General features: G+C 38.1%; 1 protein-coding gene across 1 annotated transcript in view; it reads right to left on the bottom strand.

Moving 5' to 3' along the window:
* The window catches only part of npas1 (neuronal PAS domain protein 1), a 54897-nt gene that overhangs the window by 24398 nt on the left and 11462 nt on the right, over positions 1-19037 (bottom strand). The window contains exon 3 of the mRNA XM_067450970.1: positions 15924-16162. Coding sequence (XP_067307071.1) covers positions 15924-16162 — 239 coding nt within the window. The remainder of the gene's footprint in view (positions 1-15923; positions 16163-19037) is intronic.

Below are 19037 nucleotides of genomic sequence, written 5' to 3'. Positions count from 1 at the left end.
CAGAGACATGCTAATTCATCCTCAGCACACAACTGCATCCTGGGCGGCCTGTCATCACCAAACAAACAAATTTACAAATCACACAAATGACATTCGTGGTGCATTTCAAACATGCCCCGCTCTGATCTTACGCTGTGGAAGCCCAGTTGAAATTCCCTGCACTCACAGCAGGACGCGCGTATGTGTGTGTGGCTGGGATGCTTGCGGCAATCAATAAGTGTTTTGAGAGAGGATGACAGCATTTGTCTGAGGTGCTACTAAACGGGAGACAGACTGTGAGCTCACTTCTACAGTATAAACCTTTTTCCCATGGTACTCCTGCCACAATACAAGTGTTCAACTGACAAAATATACACCTCCAGGAAACGTCTTTAGGGAGACATGTGAACAGATACAGAAATTAAAGGTATAGTAAACCTACAATTGAAAATACTGACATTTATTCACCCACTTGTCAACCCTTGTAAAGAACAAGTAAACTTTAACATTAAAGAATACTTATAGAATACTTAAAGAAGCCTCTTAGAAAGAGTACTTATATGAAATAAATAATATATTTCATAAGGGGTTGGAAATCTTTTGGTTTAAGCCAAACCTTTTGGTTAATCGTTTGGTTAATGTATTTTTTTCCCAAAAGAATAATATAATATTATACAAAAAAAAAACATTTTAATAATAACAACTAAATTAGGTCCATAGACAACTAAAACACATATGCAACAAACAAAAATAAGCTGCAAAATTGAATTATTTAAGTAGGGCTTTTACTGTGAGGTTGATCGAGTGAGTGAGTGAGTGAGTGAGTGAGTGAGTGAGTGAGTGAGTGAGTGAGTGAGTGAGTGAGTGAGTGAGTGAGTGTGTGAGTGAGTGAGTGAGTGTGTGAGTGAGAGAGTATGTGAGAGTGGGTGAGTGAGAGAGAGAGTGAGTGAGTGAGTGAGTGAGTGTGTGAGTGAGTAAGTGAGTGAGAGAGTGAGAGAGTGAGTGAGTGAGTGAGTGAGTGAGTGAGTGAGTGAGTGAGTGAGTCAGTGAGAGAGTGTGTGTAAGTGAGTGTGTGAGTGAGTAAGTGAGTGAGTGAGTGTGTGAGTGAGTAAGTGAGTGAGAGAGTGAGTGAGTGAGTGAGTGAGTGAGTGAGTGAGTGAGTGAGTGTGTGTAAGTGAGTGAGTGAGTGAGTGAGTGAGTGAGTGAGTGAGTGTGTGAGTGAGTGAGTGTGTGAGTGAATGAGTGTGTGAGTGAGAGAGTATGTGAGAGTGGGTGAGTGAGAGAGAGAGTGAGTGAGTGACTGAGTGAGTGAGAGAGTGTGTGAGTGAGTGAGAGAGTGTGTGAGTGAGTGAGTGAGTGTGAATGAGTGTGTGAGTGAGTGAGTGAGTGAGTGAGTGAGAGTGTGTGAGTGAGAGAGTGTGTCAGTGTGTGAGTGAGAGTGTGAGAGTGTGTGAGTGAGTGTGTGTAAGTGAGTGTGTGAGTGAGAGAGTTAGTGAGAGTGTGTGAGTGAGAGAGTGAGTGAGTGACTGAGTGAGTAAGTGAGAGTGTGAGTGAGTGTGAGTGAGTGAGAGAATGTGTGAGTAAGTGAGTGTGTGAGTGAGAGAGTGTGTGAGTGAGTGAGAGTGTGTGTGTGAGTGAGTGTGTGTGAGTGAGTGTGTGAGTGAGTGAGTGTGAGAGTGAGTGAATGTGTGAGTGAGTAAGTGAGAGAGTGTGTGAGTGAGTGAGAGAGTGTGTGAGGGACTGAGTGAGTGAGTGAGTGCGAGTGTGTGTGTGTGTGTGAGTATGTGTGAGTGAGTGTGTGAGTGAGAGTGCGTGTGAGTAAGTGAGAGAATTTGTGAGAGTGAGTGAGTGAGTTACTGAGTAAGTGAGAGAGCGTGTGAGTGAGAGTGTGTGAGTGAGTGAGTGAGTGAGGGAGTGAGTGAGTGAGTGAGTGAGTGAGTGCCACAAATTGAGATGTACTGAGTGAACACATCCTGATTAATAATATATGTATTGTATAGTATGTGTATATATAAATATAAACGTGAATATGTTTGATGTATGTTTCTGTTTTGCTTTGTGAAATGCTTTGGCAATATGTACCCATGTATGTCATGCCAATAAAGCCCAATTGAATTGAATTGAATTGAATTGAGTGAGTGTGAGAGTGTGTGAGTTAGAAAGTGTGTGAGTGAGTGAGTAAATGAGTGAGAGAGTGTGTCAGTAAGTGAGAGAGTGTGTGAGTGAGTAAGAGAGAGAGTTAGTGAGAGAGTGTGTGAGTGAGAGAGAGTGACTGAGTGAGTGAGTAAGTGAGAGTGTGTGTGAGTGAGTGAGAGAGAGAGTGACTGAGTGAGTGAGAGTGTGTGTGTGTGTGTGAGAGTGAGTGTGTGAGTGAGAGAGTGTGTGTGAGTGAGTGAGTGTGAGTGTGTGAGTGAATGTGTGAGTAAGTGAGAGAGTGTGTGAGTGAGTGAGAGAGTGTGTGAGTGACTGAGTGAGTGAGTGAGTGAGTGCGAGTGTGTGTATGAGTGAGTATGTGTGAGTGAGTGTGTGAGTGAGAGTGCGTGTGAGTAAGTGAGAGAATGTGAGAGTGAGTGAGTGAGTTACTGAGTAAGTGAGAGAGCGTGTGAGTGAGTGAGTGAGTGAGTGTGAGAGTGTGTGAGTGAGTAAGAGAGAGTGTTAGTGAGAGAGTGTGTGAGTGAGAGAGAGAGTGACTGAGTGAGTGAGTAAGTGAGAGTGTGTGTGAGTGAGTGAGAGAGAGTGACTGAGTGAGTAAGTGAGAGTGTGTGTGAGTGAGTGAGTGTGAGAGAGAGTGTGTGTGTGAGTGAATGAGTGTGTGTGTGTGTGTGTGTGTGTGTGTGTGTGTGTGTGTGTGTGTGTACAACCCACAGTGTGTACATCAACTGTGTTTACGTGAATACTCAACATCTTGGCATTTTGACATATTCTGTGTGTATTTGACTGTTCAGTCATGCAACCGAAGACCAAGGCTACTACGCTTGTCCGTGTTCCATTCGGAGCATACGCACAGAAAACGTCCAGTCAGGAGCTGATTTAGTTCTCTTTCGCGGCCAGACATCTTTATAATTTTTTGTTTGACCTTCTGTTTTTGCGGTAGCTCCGTATATTTCTATGGCATCTTTGTCGAAGGGTAATTAGTTGGTGGCGTGTGTTTACTTATTTTAGAGTTAACAAAAGGTATCATGAGCATCTTAATGTTTGAGGTGGATGTCAAAATAAATGTCAGCAGACCGGGAAGATTTAAAAAAATCTTACCATAATTTTTAGGTGAACAATTCTTTTAACATCAGAACCCACTGAAAATAACACACAAGTACACACATAGATAAGTCCCTGCACCCAAACTACACACCCCAAAACTCAGCGGCACTTTAAGAATGGGGTCCCCTCACAGGAATATCAATGAGTCTGTCCCATTCAGAGTCTTGAAAAGGGGGTCTGGCGCAGAAAGCGGGATCACCACTCAGTACTTGTGGGTACACAGAGCACTGCTTGTTCGTCTTTGGGGGTCACATGCGTGTTGACGATTGAATAGTTTAGCAACCCCCCTCATCCAAACACCAAGGGTCTTCCCACAGGGTCTGTGAGTGATGCAGTCCAGCTATAGGGCAGGGCTGACAGGAGCCATACTGCCTGATGGATGGACAATGGTCGGCCCTCATTTCCCAAAGTCAGCTGCAACAGCAGAGGCTAATGCGAAGTCGAACCAGGTCCAATAGGGCAGTGGGTGAGAATGATGGTGTTGTTTCTCAGCCTGGGGGTACAGAGGATCTAACTGATAAAGCAAATTTGTAAATATTGAATACTTTAATGATTTGTTGTTTTATGTATATTTTAGGTTTAAAAATACCAGCTTTCAGAATGAACACACTCACAAAATATAAAATATATTATAACATAAAGTATATTATACTTATTTAAAATATTTTATATTGAACTAATGTATATATGTAAAAAGTATATATATATATATATATATATATATATATATATATATATATATATATATATATATATATATATATTATAATGTATTGTCGATGTGTGTGTGTGTAAATATATACACATGAAAGACAAATTTCATACTATCCAAATTACAAATTATCCAATACTAACATGTTTTAAGTATAAACCTCACAAAATTGTTTTACATTAAATATTAAAGATATACCTTAAATATTTTATTCAAACAAATGTTTTATCGTCTTACATAATTTTTCTATATATTGTCAGCTATCCTCTCATTTATTTTCCTTACAGAATTTTGAGAGAAACTTTTAAAGAATTTAAAGAATGAATCCTAACTGAGAAATTATGAACGAGAAACCTCTGAGAAATAACAGGTTCATGTTAACTCCAGCTTGACTCATTGGTCAGCTTTGAGGGTCTTTAGGACGTTGAAGCACGTAAAAGAATGAAATAACTAAAGTCATTTGACTTTCTTTTCCTCAACACTCAGCTCACTTTAACTCTTTTTCATTTCTTTCCTCTTCCTTATTCCCCTCCTTCAAGCTGGAAACCTTTTAACGAAGTTCGAAGGTTACTATGGAAACTGCAAGGCTGGCCTTTCATTCCAGGTTCCTTTGCCCAGTCCAGCTGGCTGATGGGAATCGTAGGCTGATCGCCTAGCAACTTGTTTACAGGGCGGTGGATGTAAAGCGGCCTGCGCTCCCCCCACCTCTAACCTCACGGATGAGACAGGAGGAATGACTCTCAGACAGACGAAAAGAGGCAGAGAAAGCGTCTCCAGTCGCAATGTCCCTCTGCGCTGCAATTATCCTTTCACTCTGCCATCCCTCCCTCTCTCGCTCTCCCTCTTTCTAAGCTGTTACCTCTCTCCTAGCACGGTCGAACATAATTTGAGTGCAATTAACGTCCCTTAAAAGCCCTCAGTGCTTTAAATGCTTGAAAATAGGAGAGACAGACAGACATTGAGAGCTGGCAGGAGGGAGAGTAAGAGAAACAAGTGGAAGGAGAAAGAGAAAGATGGTGTGAAAGTCAAAAACAAGACTGTGTCACAGAGAGTGCGAGACCTGGACAAAAGAAAATGTGTGTGACCCAGAACTTAATCAGTTCCGAAACTGTATGAACATAGCAGCACTGATCTGCGCTGAATTTTTTTTATCTAAAGTTATCTGATTTATCTAAAGAAAAAGTGCTTGCCAATGCAAAACTCTTGCCTAGTTTCATATTAAAAATAGGAAGTAAATATATAATATAAAAATTATATTTATAATTAAAAAATAATATCAAACTATTGTTTCTTCTTTTAATAATAAACCTCCCTAATTGCATTTAAATGGCTTTTTTTACTCCAGAAAAAAGGCGTTTGGGGGGTAAAATGTGTGGTATTTTGGCAAGGTTGCCTGCTAAAATTTGCATTCCTCGGTCTATATATCACATAATTGAGGTCGTTTCAACCCGCGGACATGGAAAACAACCCGTGGAAAACAAACGCAGAGTTGGCAACACAGTGCAGTTGAGTTCTGTTGACATTTAACAACTGACGTTATGCGTCGTCGCTCCGTTGCTCTGATTGGTTGTAGGTCTATCCAATTGATGTCTTTCCTGCTTGGGTTGAAACACGTCCCATAATCACAGCCCAATGGAGCAGTTTCAGACTCATATTCTCACTAGAATTGAATATGACCACATCAGGCTATAAAGTAATATAGTAATATATACTAATAATATATTACTTTGATAGTAATATAGCCACTGATGTCTCTATGAAATAGATCTTTTTTGTGCCAATTTTATCCATTAATTATGTCCAGTACAATTTAAAGGTGTCATGAACTAGCTTTTTTCTTATTTTATACTGTTTCCTGAGGTCAACTAATGACTTTCGTGTGGTTTTTACATTCAAACTAATAAGTAATTTTCTACATTGTTTTGAGGCTCTCTTCTGAACGCTGGGTTTTGATGGGTGTGCCGCACTGGAGACTTGGAAGTAAAAGTTTTTGCATATTTAATGAGCTTAATGAGCTATATTTATATGACACTTACTCCGCTGTCATATCTAGCCCCTGTCAGTTCAGTTCACATGATGGAGAGATTATTTTGAAAGCAGCAACTGCAAATATTCTCTCGACCACAGGGCTCGTAAACGTCTTTATCAAACAAACACAATGATATATTTCTCACCCATCCGCGATTGATTGGAATATTATTTCTGTATTTCATGGCCCGCAGGATTGGTCGCACACATGCACACACACACACATGCGCAACCAGATCAAGAAAGAATTTCCCAATCAGCGTACGTTTTGGTAGCCCATCTGGAAAACACACAGCCCCTGGTCTACTATTACTACAAAAAAATACATTTTACTCACATACATTTTTTGCACCATTCCTGTCAGATCCAATATAGAAGGCACAACATTGTGTCTGCAAATCCAGCACTTGAGGCTTGTTGACAAAGGATTCCGCAGTGACATGAAACAAACACACATACAGTCTTCCCTACGTGAGGAAGTATCACACACTCCTAATATTATGATCCGAAGAAAGCTTATGCAGCGACTGTGTTCTTTCACAATATCTTGCTATCTTCTTCCACATGTTTATTGCTGCTGGCTAGTGATCTGAACAGCTCCATGAGTCGGTGGGCGGGGTTACTGAATTACACATTCTGTAGAGGTGTGTGTTTCATAGCGCTATGACATCAGGATGAAGCAAACAATCGTTTTCTGGGCCTAGTGTCTATTTAAGCTTTTCTTTGACTAAAAAGGAAGTTTTCAGCTCTGAAACTTACAGGATAAACTTATATTATGATGACCTTTTATATATCAAAAGATCAAGGGAAAGTTGATTTCTCAATTCATCACCCCTTTAAATGAATTTAAAAACAATCTTTACATAAACCCATTATAATAAATGTCACATTTATCTGTGCCTTCAGTATATCAGGGCTCAACTGTTTCTATTGGCCTAGTCAGACCGGTTCAGATTTTTACTTGCCGTCAAAATGCACAAAAAAGTTATTGCTTTTGTTGTTTTTTACCCATGTAACCTTATATACAGTGCTTTAAGATATTTAGGTAGGTCTAACAGGTAAGATAATAGAGAAATTAAATAAAGTTATCAAACACTTCACAGACTTCACAACATAAATTCTAAATTCTAAAGCCAATCCACATTAAAAGCTACAAAAGTTATTCAGTCAAGAGCATTGAGGGATTTTCTCTTTTTCTTTTGTTCTGGGGTTAACATTAATGACAAACATCAGCAGGTTTATTACTGCTGTCACTTTAAGAACTGCCGCACATGACGAGGATCTGATACATACCAACTCTTTGTTCATTTAAGACTTAATTTAACTAATTTAACTTATTGCGAGGACACTCAACAGAACTGGTATTTTGGCATAATTTTGTGTGTTTTTGTCCGTTCAAGTACTGCCTGAAGATGCATTCCGTGAGTCGTGTTTGACACAGACAGGAGATTCACGGATGCACACCAGTACTGCACTGCATTCTTATTGCGCTTCTTATCACATCATATAGGCCTAATGTAACTAGCCAAATGATGACAGGAAAAAACTAATGCTGCGTTAATTGCATTCAATATTTTTAATGCGTTAAACTTGTAAATTGTATTGCATATGTTAACACGTTTATTTTGACAGCCCTAATAATAAGGTTATATAAATTAAGTTTATTTAATTGTATTAAAAAGTACAATATTATGAATTGAAAACCCCCATGATAAAAACCCGTAGGAAAATCTTGAGGGAACCAGTGCGTGAATTGTCCTTCCTGGTTTTGACGTCATCTCTTCATCCCTCTATTCTGCTGAAACGATTCATAGAGTAACTCGAGTTAATCTAATTTAAAAAATCCTCGAGGCAAAATCATCTGCCTCGATGCTTTGTTTAGTCCTTTTAACACACGGATGTTGCAAAAAGACATTTTTTGTGTAAGGACTGGGAGTATGCGCGGGGAAAACTGGGAGAAAACATAATGTGTTGATTTGAATACGGCATTTCAGAATGTTTGTAAACAATCGGCACAAAGATACTTCCGGGTGGCAGAACGCGAGCAGCTTCTACTGACAAACTGAAGAGATCCAGCCGGCTACTGTAAACAGTTAGATAGTTAAGATCATTGTTGTTGAATAAAGTTGAAACTATGACGAAAACGTGTTGTGTTTGGGGTTGCGCCGTCAGATATTCAGCAAAAGGTGTAGGATTGTATCGATTTCCTTCAGAAAAAAGTAAATATATCCAGCAAAACCTGTGGGTGAGGAGGCTAAGCGAGTGGACGTCGTCAAAAGTGGCGCTACAGAGAAGTATTCTCAAAACGGGCCATCTACAAAATCATAGCAGACATAATTATCTTCAGCTGGGGGAATTCGAAACTAATATTAATAAACTTTAGATCTCTTTTAAAGATCGAACTCATTCCCAGTCACTGCCTGAAGTAAAAGTTGGGAGAGACTGAATTTCTAGCGTCATGTAAGCTACTGGTCGAATGTCAATGGAAGAAATGGGAAAAGCAAAGCATAGTTGTAGGCCGATGGATGATTGATGCGTGCACCACATTGGTTTCATTATCACCGCGAGTTTAGTTTGAGTGAATGCCTAACGTTAGCGGAGTAGTGCTAGTCAACAGCACACTATCCTTTTTGACTGTCAGAAGCTCACGTCTGTGCAATCTGATCTGACTCAGAGCAACAGAAAACGATCATAGCCCTTTTTAGGTAGATAACAGGGAAATAGACCATCTACAATAGGTAGGCAAGAAAGAAGGACGGCGGGAAAGAAGGGTAAAATACGGGACTTTCTCGGCCAAAACGGGATACTCGATATGCTCCAAATACATGAACGCGATGGAGTTTGCAGCTTTGCACATGGATCACTGTCATTGTGATGTGTATGAAATCTTTAATGAGACTTTATATACTTGATAATATCTTCGAGATACACCATTAAAATGTTCTCAACGCTATAGGCGCAACAAACATCAGCTGTAACGTGTGTGTGTGTGTGTTTGTGATGAGCAGTGCTCGTGCTTTCAGAACTGCGTGCTTTCATTGATTTATTCATTGATTAAAGCACACTACTTTAGTGTAGCTAATATGTGACGATAACATTGCGCTTAACACTGAGGGTGACGATCGGGTGGATGGTTTGTTTTTAACAGCGGATTCGGTGACATTAGAGCTGATCCGTGCATCTCTTGCTCTTATTTCAAGTTACTCTGTCCAATATTTTGTGCTTCTAAGCCACACAGCCTTCAGAAGACAGTATAGGCTTATGTCATGCCTGAGCTGAAACATGAAGGTTAAGTTTCACAACATAAATGCAATATTTAGGCATTATTGTTATTTATATTAGGACTATTATTTTGGTTTTGGTTTATTGGTTGTAGGTTTAGTTTTAGATTGAACTATGTTTACCTTTTTTAAGTAATTTGAAATATATTTTTTATATGATATAATATAGTCATTGTATATGCATTAAAATTGTCTAGTTTCACAGTTATTAATGTATGCAATTTCAGCAATAAAACTTAATTTTTCCAAAAGAAAACAAATTAGATGTTAATTTTAAGATACCAGTCTTATTTTGTCTTATATATTTAGTATTGCTCTTTAATAAAGCAAAAAGTAATTATTATCTAAATACTCGATGGATTAAGTGCTTAAATAATCGATTATAAAAAGAATCGATAGCTGCAGTCCTACTCTATTCCCATTTGCACAAGAGCCGTTTTCCAGGAATGACACAGTCGAAAGATTTTCCGTAGTTGATAAATCAAAGATAAAAGGTTTAAGATTTTCATTTTCTAGCCCTTATGTTTTGTGCGGGTCATTTCAGAGACGATTTTCTTTTTCCTGAAAATGTTAGTTATCACATTGGACTAAAACTTACTGGCTATTTAGTGGAGTATTACTGGAATATAACTAATTCCCAAAATTGTAGGTTTTTAAAATAAAAGTTTTTTGGGGGATTTTTCCCCCCACCTTGTAATACTTGTGGAGTTCCAATTAATGAAACCAAATATTGTTTCTTTCTTTAAATTAGGACAGATTTTGTATTTATTTTGGAAGTAATTGATTGTAGGGGCATATTAAACTGTAGGCCTACATATTTGTGGATAATTTTATCAATATTCAGTAAAATATTATATGATTTTTTAGTTTTTTACTGTTTGTCACACTAGTGCTTTATATTATATATTTTAAAAACAACAATAACATTAAACCTCATTACATTTATTTAAAAATATGCTTATATTTATTTTAAAATAATCAATAAACAATAAAAGAAACGTATTAATTTTTTTTTCAAAACATTTTTTTCCTTCTAATTTATAATTAATCCTTGTTTTAAGGATGCTTAAATATTTTAGTTAAAAAATTAAATAAAAAGACCACAATATTCTTGTCCCTTCCAATGTACATCTATCCAGTCGCTTATAAATATAACAGGACGCCTGTCTTCAATAAGCTGCATGATGCGAGTTATCATTCAGATAGTGGATTGGTTGAGAACAAATGGTTATGGATGAGTTATGCACCAGTTTAATACTTATGGTAGATCCTAAATACGAACAACAATAATACACTCTCAGAAAAAAAGGTACAGTTCTGTCACTGGGGCAGTACCCTAAGTTACAAAAGTGAAAAGGTACATCTTTGTACCTTACTCACCCCTAAATGGTACATATTAGTACCTTAAAATGTACAAATCAGTACTTTAAGAGTGCGTATTAGAACCTTAAAGGTACATATAGTACTTTAAGAGTGTACATATTAAGAGGTACATATTTAAGAGGTACATATTAGTACCTTAAAGGTACATATTAGTACCTTTCTGGTTTTGTACCTTAGGGTACCGCCCCAGTGACAGAAATGTACCTTTTTTTCTGACAGTGTAGTGATGCTAGACTTTGCAAATGCCAAACTAATGTACAAAAAATAGTTTAAAACTGGAGCCGCTTGTTTTGTACTTGATCTGCTGATCCACATGCACTGCGGGATAATATATGTGCATGTATCCTTTTAAGGGCCATAGGTCTGACGGTCGGACATAAAAGGTTTAATCACCCCATTATCCATAAAGACTGTCATTCCCCGGCAGAGCCTGTACAACTACACACTTACAAGCACATACACACACAACACATGTATACGCACAGCTCATAAAGAGAGATAAAATATCACTATTTTTGTGTCACAGCCATTTTACTTTTCCTCTTGTCCCTCATCGTCCCTCCATTACTCCTCATCTCGCCCTCCCCGTCTCTTTCCCTCTCTCTTCCTCCCTCTTTCACTCTCGCCCTGTGTGAAGGTCATGCAATTGATTTTCCTCTGTCTATTCATTTTTCAGTCCTGGTTTTGAAACGTGGGAAGCAGACAAAAGCCATACCACCCCCCCACCCCACCAGCGCGCACTGCCTCCCCTCCCCCTCTTCACACCGCTCGCACCCGCCGTCAGCGTCCGCCCTGAGAGGAGCCCGACCCGGACTCACATTCCTGCACTGCAGTTTGAGATATGCATCATGACCGTACCGGCCCAGCTCATTCCAGCAAACAGCATCACCACGACACATTCACTGAACAGCTGCAGCTATTTCAGTGTGAAATCCAGTCATATCTAGTAATCACTCGCAATTCATTTTTACCAGCTTAATGTGCTAAAATAGCATTCTGACATATTTTAAATTACGATATTGCCTTTCTTTTTAGTGTTAAATGTCTGCATAAATTAAGTTTATTATTGTGTTTTATTTAACTCCAAAGCCATAAGAATGCCTAAATGCCTGAATTAAACAATTAAAGGATTTAAAGTGATGTAAGGGAATAATTAAAAAAGAAAGTGAACATTAAAAGAACTGATTAATTATTAAAAAAATTCCTTTAGGTTCACTCATGATAATAAAGGTTTTTGTACAAAAAACTAAACAAATAAAACAAAAACAATTCAACTGTCAATCTCACCCACTTGTCTGAAATGATCTGTTTTCAAGGGGTGGCTCTTGTCAGTAAACAGCCACAGTTTTTGGTTAATGTCATTGCATAGGAAACGCCCAGTCATTATTGCATGCGAGTAAAGTATCTGAAAACATTATCATTGTAAAACATCATTTACAGACAAAGTATCATATACTTTTTAGATGCATCTGTCAGACCCAATACAATTGGCTGCTTCATCTGTCAACAAATGTTTCTTTTTGAACTCTCCATTTCACTGTGCCTTGTTTTTGAAACAAAATGCTCCGAATAATCCATCAACGCATCTTTCACTGGTAAAACTGCGGAACTGAGAGTTGTTTATGTGACCGCCTTCTTTGGCTTGACTGGCCATATTAATGGGGTAATGCGCAACAAACGTCCATATTCTGTAAAACAGGTTGCTTCGCTTTCAACTCAGGTCTTTTGTATATGCTTTTTTGAAGGTATCGAGTAAAACGACTCTATATTGAAAATAGCAAGCAAAGATGAGCGTAACTGCTTCCATCGTATATGCAGATTGATATCTAAAAGTTTTTTTTCTCTTCTCACTAACATTAAGAAATGTTGTTTTAATTATTTTAGATTAATTAAATGTGCTTTTGCCGTTTTTAATTTATTTATATTTAGCTTTAATTCATTTTGGTCTTACTTTAGTTTAAAGTCCAATTCTCACTATTAACTAACTATTAACTACGACTTTTGCCTTAATAAACTCCTAATTACTGCTTATTAATAGTTCGATCAGTACTATCAGTAGTACTGTTAAGTACTATCAGTACTTAACTATCACTATAACTATCAGTAACAGTACATCAGCAAAAATAATATATACATAACATTATACTATATCTGAATGTACAGCATGTGGTTTATAATGACATTAATTTCTTTTAAAACAGAACTTTAGCTCCTGATTGTGGGTTAATGTATGATAAAAGGACGGCTTGCCTTACTTTAGCAATCTGTTGTAGATATTCTCAAGTGTGACGATCAGGCTCTCAGACTCTCGTTTGTATCATATCCTTTAGTTTCTCATAGCTGTCTACATTTATCTACTCTCAGGTTGCATTTGTGTCTACACACAACCACACAGTTAGGCCCTGTTCATTTTCTCATAGGAATGTTCATCTACTACACAAACACAAATACACACACACATCTACACACCTAATTGTAGCCTACATGTTTCCCCTCAGTAATAATGGCAATTAGACAACCCTTGCAATTATGCTTTCCTCGTTATATAGTTAATTTCTATAATTACAAATCACACAGATAATTTCTTCTACCCTTTGTGTGGTTTTTCTTTCGATCAGGTTATTGTATATGCATTTGGTTTAGTGGGTGTGTAAGCTCTGTTCCCAAATCTACTGAGCTGCCTATCTAGATAGCACAAACTCACTGTGCACTTCTTATGATGATCGAGTGTCACATGAGGTGCTGTCTATATAGAACAGAGTGTTAGGGTGAAATGATGCTACATTTTTAGCATAACAGCCCTGGTGAAAAATGCCTTATAGTTCTTGATGTCGAAAACGCAAATGTTTCTTGTTTCATGACATTCGGTTATGAAGTACATTAATCATAATCACATATTTTTAATGCAAAATGGCAACATTTCATGAAAAGTTAAGTAGTTTGCATCACTAGATAATTTATTACTGTCGGTCATGGAAAAATGTAAACCAGTTGTCTAATACTTACATCTACTTAAATCTTTCCACCAACTCTAGTTGCACTGTTACGGTGACAATAAGACACGCCTTGTTTGATTTGATTGGTCATCTGTTTTTGACATTAATGAGTGCTGTTAGACCGCTGAGACAAAGCAGCTTAAAGATTTTACTTAAAACTTTGTCAAACTAACAACAAATAGCTTTACTCATTCTACACTAAAATTGTAAGAATGCAACAAAACAAAACAAAACAAAATATCATTTTGAATTTCATCATTCAGAAATCATTCTAATATGCTGATTTTCTACTCAAGAAACACTTCTGCTTATTATAAATTTCGAACAGCTTCATATTTTAAGATTCTTTGATGGACAAAGTTCAAAGAAAAAAATATTGAAATAAATATTTTGTAACATTACAAATGTCTTTTCTGCCACCTTTGATCATTTTAATGTGTCCTTGCTGAATAAAAGTATTAATTCCAGGAACTTTGAATGGCAGTATATTCAATATTAATTACCTTATTTGCTAGTTTTGATATTTTAAGCCAAAATCCATGTTATTAGATAACCCTGCAGTTAATATATCATATTATATACATTTAAAAAAAAAATCGACTCATGTAATAAACCATGCTTTGATGGTAGTTTACTACATTTTTAAAGGCTAGACTGACTGTTGAACACTCCAAGTAAGTCACAGTAGACAGTGGACAGCAGCTCACTAGGCTTTGAAACAGAATATAGAGACCGACAGACAAAAACGGCAAGCAGAAAGAAAGACATTTGCCCAGGTATTTTAACAGGACCGAATCGCTTTGATGCGGCAGGTATAATGAGGCTCGCAGGCAGGCTACAAAAGGACCATCTCTCAGAAACAGACTTCCTTGGTCTGGCCACTTGTTAACAAGCTTCAGCGAGGGCTCTGGCTCTTTTGTTCATCCCCGCCGGCTTCCACACAGCCCTACACACTGGCAGCGGCTAATTGGCTGTTAGATCTATTGTTCACTTCACAATTGAGATGAACCTATCAGAGGATGTAATGAACGACGGAGCGTATTTGAGAAGCCAAATGACCCTGCTCTCAAATTAAACTCAAATGACAGAGCCTCCCTCAGAAAAGAGACATAAGAAAGGAATATGTATCCTGATGATGGCGTTGACAGTAGATTTTGCTCCTACAATCTGTATACAGTCTGTATGCTGCAATAATTTGGCAGTGAACTAGCAAATGCATTATTTCAGATGAGCCGTGTTTAACTCCGCATGACTGCGAGTGATTACTCTTGTGGCGCAATCTCAATTACTTTTCTGTGTGTGTCGTTCTGTGTGTGCATGTGTAAGCGCTCTCTCTGCTTCTCCGGCAATTTTCGAAGTGAGAGTATCCCAAGCGACGTACACGAGCGACCTATAAGACAATAATAGCCTATTCCATTTAAATTCATAATTTAAATTAATAACGCATTTGTATTCATCGACAGGCCGCCACTGTCATGTTCGATTTGAGTTTTGTCGTGGTTCACTCGAAGTCATCTCCTCTGTTAATGGCACCTCAAATACAAATCGACATCAGGATTGATGCTGTCCATGCATCAAAATATGTGAGATGTAGTGATGATCTCACAATTTCTCATTGCTCATCTTTACTGTTTACTCGGGGCATCTTCAATCAGGCCTGCTGTTTCAAATGTTATAAAAAAGGAAAACACCCGTTTATGAAGCAATACGGAAAATAATACCAAAAGAAATAATTCTTCAATTTATGTGAAATGAAAGGCCTAATTTTAAAAAGAGAGAGAGCGCAACTAAATCAATAATTATAAATAAATAAATAAATGCCTCAAAATATGTGAAACATGTGAAAATTGTTTTTATTAAATACCGCTTCATAAACAGGTGTTTTATAATTTCATAATTCATTTTGAAAATAACACCTGTTTATGAAGCAATACTGGAAAAAAAATCTGTAATTTATGCAAAGTATAAAAAGTTAACTGAATACTTTTTATCATATTAGTTTAACAACTAAAAACATCTGGTCCAAAATCAGTAGCCAATACTGCCAAAATACAATATTTGTATTATTATTTAATTTATATTATTACGTTAATTTAAAAAATATGCAATCATGAAAAATTATTGTCTACTTAATGTTTATACCTATAACAAATCTGACTGTCAAACTGTTTTTTGACCTATACATTGGTCAGGGCTGCAAAACCCAAAACTGTCCATCCTAATTTCATGGGCATATTAAGTAAGCCAGTCTAAAGATTCACAATCGGGTGTAATGAGCACGCTTACCCTTGTTGCAGTTGTTCTCTCCCTCCATTAGAGGGCTCCAGGGTGGGTCTCCCTGGCTGGCAAAGTGTCTCATGTGCAGGTAACTGATGGTGAGGCGGATGATGGAGGCCTTGTCCAGCTGGCTGGTAATCGCCCCGGGGAGGGGAAGCATCTTCGCCAGCTCGAAGAACTCAAAATTCTCTTTACCCCGCCGAGAACGAGCTGCATTGCGCGACTTCTCCTTCCTCAAGTTCTGCAAGCTGGTGAAAAATAAGAGAGGACAGAAAGAAAGAGAAGGAGGATGACCAACAGTGACTATACAATGATAATGTTTTATTGCGGATAACATAAAGGGTGCGATAAGGTTGCAGGCATTAACCAGAAATAAGAAACTCTGATTTATTTATGCAATATCTAGTGATTAATTTATAGGTAGACTATCTAAACTGCCTCAAAGCTATCAGTCATTAGTTGAAAACAGGCGCCTCAACCCTGCCAGTGTGGCAGCAGCGCGAGATCTCGGGAGAAATATCAAGCCGACACAGAGCCAGTGTAATACCATAACATTTTCAACTTCATTAAAGCAGAGGTCATATTTATACATAAGATAAGGCAGAATCATCCACGAGATTCAATACATTCAATTATAATACTTACCATATATGGCATATTAGAAATATGATAAGAAAGTAAGTTCTCTTCCGGGTTTGTTTTCAATCCACAAACAAAGATTCGAATGTTTATGACTCAGCGTATTGATTCATGATTTGGATCGCGTGTCCAACTGCTGAAATCACTTGACATTGGCAATCTGAATTCTAAATCAATACGCTGATTCATAACCGTTCAAATCTTTGTTTGCGGATCAAAATGTATTTTCGATGCTTCAAGAGATTCTAACTAACCAACTGATGTCACGTGTGGAGGACTGTGATGTTTTTATCACCTTTCTGGAAAGAGACAGTATACCTTACATACATTTAATGGAGGAACAGAAAGCTCTCAGACTAAATATAAAATATCTTAAACTGTGTTCCGAAGATAAACGGAGTTCTTACAGGTGTGGAACAACATTAGGGTAAGTAATTATTGACAGAATTTTAATTTCTGGGTGAACAACCCTTTAAACTAGCAAAAGTGAATTCGGACATGCCCTAAGTACACCTGCGCCATGAGCTTCAGACCATGCGCTTAGATAGTTAAAATACGGCCCTTAATGTTCAAATGTACGCGTGTCTTAAGATCATGTTTGCATGTGATTATATAAGTGTGTCCAAGGCCTAGATCTTGTTTTGTCTAGATGTGTCCATGGTGTGCACATAACAATGGAAAGCAGGTACACAAGGGCAGGATTACAAAAGAATGGTCAAAAGTAGAGACCAAGAAAGAAGAAATTATTAACATAAAATAATAATGAAAAATATAATAAATAAATAAAAGATTTAGTATCTACAATCCTCTCCTACAAGAACATTGGTTGATTGGATAAAGCTAGATCTGAATGCGAGCTTGCGTTCGATTATGAGAAAGTGGACTAAATGATTAGAGAAGTCCAGCATGTGTCACCATAGAAGAAGTAGTAGTCTGTTGTCTCACCAGAAGATCGAATAACATTTTGATTACTAACATTTAGAAAATAGATAGGGTGATTTTTAATATTTCATGCCAACTTTATTAAGGTTGTGTGATGTCATTTCAGGCAGAACCCTCACTGGAGATCGATAATAAGCGGCAAGGTGTCCCTCTGGATCGTTTCTGATTCCATCAGCTGTACTCCACACGAGTGTGATGGCTGACCCGTGATCAGGTTCACTGTAGCCGGTAGGAGGCCTGATCTTACATCAGAAGTCTTGCGCCAGCGTCCAGCCCAAATCCAATCGCTGCGTCTCTTTCCCAGGCTCCCTCCTGGGTGGTGAGCCCCAGTCTTGATTGAGGGATCAATGGAGGGAGGGGCTGTCGCGGAGGCAGGCCCAGGTAGCTGTCGCTCTGATTGGATATCGACTCGCTTTCAATGGGGCCTGAGTGGAGGAATTATGTTGTCACGGCGACTCTACAATTTGTGACTGCACTGAAAGACTGAGCCGAACGCGCCTCGCTCTCTTTCTGTGTCTGTGACATTGATTCTCATTCATCCTGCAGATGCAGGGCAGTATCAGCACGGGAGGGAGGGAGGGAGGGACGGCGCGGAAAAATGTGTCTGTGTATGTGTGAAGAGGGGGACCCATAGAATAAAAGGGAACTGCCAAAAAGCACATACAAAAGAGTCAGTTCCTCAAATTGAAAAGGGACTAATTTATTTGTTTAGACAGAACTGTGTTGTGTTTTAAGGGATGGAGTGTGTAAATCAGCAAACTTATTTGTTTCATCTTTTTAACAATAGTTTATAACCTTTATGTGTGTGCGAGGGAATGGCAGAGTGTATAAGAGTAGATGAAAACAAATAAAAATGGTATCCAATGTAAAATTAAAATAATGGAGCTGCACGATAATCTCGATAGAGCTTAGAGTGATTATCAAATCAAAAGCGGCGATATAATTAAATAACAGTATAATCTGATGCGCTGCGTGTTTCAAAGTGAAGGGCGGCATGCAAATAAACGTGATCTGGTTTATTAATCGTCTACCCGGCAGTAAATGCAGTGAAGTCCATCTCTGCATGTGCTGCGAGTTTAACATGCATTAGAACGCATCAGGCTCTAGGTTCACTTTATTTACATAGTTGCACAATTTTCAACATTTTTGCGGGCAGACGTTTATAGCTTTTCAGCAGTATTCTGTCCACAATAAAAGCTCAAGGACTGGAAAAGTTTAAAGCTTGAGCGTGAAATCCTGGTCTACAGAATATCACTATACTGTATGTGTCAAGTTAAGTCAGTCGATCAGTGGTTTGGCCCTGTGAGATTTCTCAGAGTGTAAACAGCATTGTTCCAAATGAAAAAAAGTCTCCTAGCTAGAACATCTCATCGTTGTAGTAAGACGACCCTGGAGGGTTCAATCAATACAGAGCCATTGATCCTGTTTAGTTTTATATCCTCCACAGCTGAGCGGACATTAATAATTCTACTAAAACTTAGTTAATCTCCTGCTAATGGATCCACACCAACGGCTTACGCTGAGCCATGGCAAAAGCAAAAG

Source organism: Pseudorasbora parva, chromosome 8, assembly GCF_024679245.1.
Source record: "Pseudorasbora parva isolate DD20220531a chromosome 8, ASM2467924v1, whole genome shotgun sequence".
NCBI classification, from domain to species: domain Eukaryota; kingdom Metazoa; phylum Chordata; class Actinopteri; order Cypriniformes; family Gobionidae; genus Pseudorasbora; species Pseudorasbora parva.
This window is presented reverse-complemented; position numbering and strand designations above follow the sequence as displayed.